We start from the raw sequence: 2,906 nt of genomic DNA on the forward strand, positions 1-2,906 counted from the left end.
GAGGAACTGCTGCAGAGACAAGGTCTGAGCAGACAAAGTGTTTGCACATATTTTTGGGTTAGGCGAGTCCTGTATTTCTGTTAATGTTTTTGGATGCCTATGAAATGTTACTGGAGTCAGTAATAAGCACCATCTTCTAACAGCAGAATACTGAACACTGATAATGAAAAGCAAAGTAAAACAACCTAAATAGAAGTTTACTACGTGTCTTCCTAGTTTCAAATAAACAGGTTTTGTTCTTTTTACTCCTCTTATCTGATCCCCTTACGTTTCTTTAACGATTAGTGAGTAGGCTGACCTCTCTGTGCTTACAGTGTGTAAGCCCTTTTTATACCCCTGTGCAGTGTTTCACGTCGGCTGGCTTTAGGTCTTTCAATGCACATAAGTCAACGTGCCTGGGCACATGGAGCCTTAGGAAAGAAGTTTACAGTAACTTAGGTAGGGCACATCAGGGCCTTATTTGCAATGAACAAGAAACATTAATGTAGGACAGAATATAAATTTGTTTTCAAAAGCAAAGGGATCTCTACGGGCAGCTGACATACTTCAAGAAGACAAGTAGGTTACTGATATCTGTGGCAGTATTTTGGACTAATATTCAAAGAGAAGGAAATCAGAGCAATTGAGATTCAGGGTGAAAACTTTAATAGTGGGACAAATGTGGCAAGGTGTCAGGTACCATCATCAGTGTAATAACTGTCGTAATTTAGCTTCTGTCAGGATGGTGCTGGAACAGCAACTACAACATTCTTACAAACCAGGTTCCCAGAGAATAAAATAATCCCCAACACTTCCTCCTACAGCCCTGAGAGCCTACGGGACATGCCAGAGGTGCCCAAAACAGAGGTGATCTTTTACAGGCAATAAAGTTTTGATGTGGCCCGTGGGCCACACTCTGGGGACCCTTTCTTTACAGCGTGCCTCATAAAAGAACATTCCTTTCCTTTGTCTGTGTTGAGAGAGGCTTCAGACCATGTCTGATGTCTTCCTTTGAAGTCAGATAAAGACATCTGCTAAATACTTACATCAACTAAAAATATACGTAAATTGTCATACTATTATGATTAGGCCAAAAATAAATGGAACAAAGTAATAATCACAGAAACCTTTAAGATTTTAGTCAAATAAAGAGGTCTCCTAGATACTTCAGAGAGGATTTCCTTATCCTTTCCAGCACCCGATTCTGAATCCAAAACCATGAGTTATCTTAACTTTAAAATGTCTTCAATGATGACAGAAGCCAGGGTAGACACGAGGATCTGCAGAGTAGCTATAGAAATCCTAATGAAAGCACCACTCAACATACAGCGGTAGGCAACCTAACAGGCACAGCTTTGTACCATCACTAAAATGCCAGCACACATTAGAAGATAACCCATCTTCTACAAATAATTAGCTTCTATGGGTCAAAGATACTCCAGTTTATAACTACTCACTATCTGACACAATAATACTATTTCTCTTTTCCTATTCACTCAAGCAGGAAAAAAAAAAAAATGAAGTAGCATGCACATCCTTTTTTATCAACTACCCTAATATCTACATATATGCATTGTGCACCATATTTCAAGTAATCATTTTGTGCAGTAACATACAACACATATCACAACCAGCTACAAACCTTGTATCTGTTCATTAAATATGCAATTACTTACAGGAATGTTGATGAAAACAGTATCAAACTCTGATGCTGACAGAAACCTTTTCAACGGCACCATGAAAAACTGCAAGGAAAAGAAACGTATATATACATTGACTATGTCATTATATTTTCTAGACCGTTATAAAAATACATAAGTAACAATTCTATAAGTAGTATCTTACTTTCTCTATCGATTCCAGAGTTTCAGTGTATTTCTCTTCAGTTTGCTTTATTTCAGCAAGACAACAGCTTCTTATGTCATTTTCAGTATATTTCTGCAATTACAATGGAGTCAAGTTTAAGTCATTAGCAGGCACCTAATGGATAACAAATGTATTTATTTGTTTAGAATTAAGCAATTAGGATAACTGCTTCCTGAAATTTTCTGAGTACTGCAGCCTCCAAAGATGACAGCAATAACCAAGAATATTTTAGTGTTCAATTAGATGATCATTTTAAGAGCTGTACTAAAATTCAGCATCAAAAGAATATTATGAAAAGTTAATGTTTAGACATAAAACGCTGAACTCTCTGCATGTACTTTGGAAGCTGAAATACAAGGTCATATTTAATTTACATCCAGACTGAGAAATCTTATTTAAAATACTGAGCCGTTAATAATGCCATTAAACTTAATGGGACTAAATCATGTAAGTAACTTTGCATTGCCATAAATATTGGAGTCAGTCTAATCCCTGCACTTATTTACAGTTTTTCCCTTTTAGTTCTTAAGGGGAGCTTTCTCTTCAGACACAATATGAGTACGTCCTCGAATCGGGAAGAGCAGTGACCTCTAAGTTCAGCTCTTGCATACGTATGTGTGTGTCTTCAAGGAGACCCTGGGATTTTTCCATGCGAACCACCAGACTCATAGGAAATTGAAGTAATTATCAGCACAGGACTCTATAAAACTAGTTTACAAGCACTCTTACTGAAGATCAGATTTACAGCGTTACGGCTTCAATAACTTGCAAATCTGATTTCAAATAAAAGAGTAAATACCTGGAAGAAGGAAGAAGCATTCATGTCAAGCAAGACTTAAAACACCTGGAGACATATAGGTCAGCTTGGAGACCTGACACAGTAACTGGATAGGGTCTTACAATTAAAAGCAATAACTGATCCAAAACGTTTTCTCCAAAAACAACAACAAGCAATGGCTTAATAAGCAATAGTAGTGTCACATCCTTTCTGAAGCCTATTTATCAGTTTGCAACATCCTTCCAAGGCATCCTTCAGCATATCCCTGACTGTATCTTACCTT

At 37.2% G+C, this 2,906-nt stretch overlaps 1 protein-coding gene across 1 annotated transcript in view; it reads right to left on the reverse strand.

The window, feature by feature from the left end:
• The window catches only part of VAV3 (vav 3 guanine nucleotide exchange factor), a 138,993-nt gene that overhangs the window by 97,670 nt on the left and 38,417 nt on the right, over window positions 1–2,906 (reverse strand). Inside the window, exons 5-6 of the mRNA XM_009324219.1 lie at window positions 1,825–1,917; window positions 1,656–1,724 (exon numbers count right to left, since the gene is read on the reverse strand). Of these exons, the coding sequence (XP_009322494.1) occupies window positions 1,656–1,724; window positions 1,825–1,917 (162 nt within the window). The remainder of the gene's footprint in view (window positions 1–1,655; window positions 1,725–1,824; window positions 1,918–2,906) is intronic.

The sequence above is a fragment of the Pygoscelis adeliae genome, unplaced genomic scaffold (genome assembly GCF_000699105.1).
Source record: "Pygoscelis adeliae isolate BGI_AS28 unplaced genomic scaffold, ASM69910v1 Scaffold265, whole genome shotgun sequence".
NCBI classification, from domain to species: Eukaryota; Metazoa; Chordata; class Aves; order Sphenisciformes; family Spheniscidae; genus Pygoscelis; species Pygoscelis adeliae.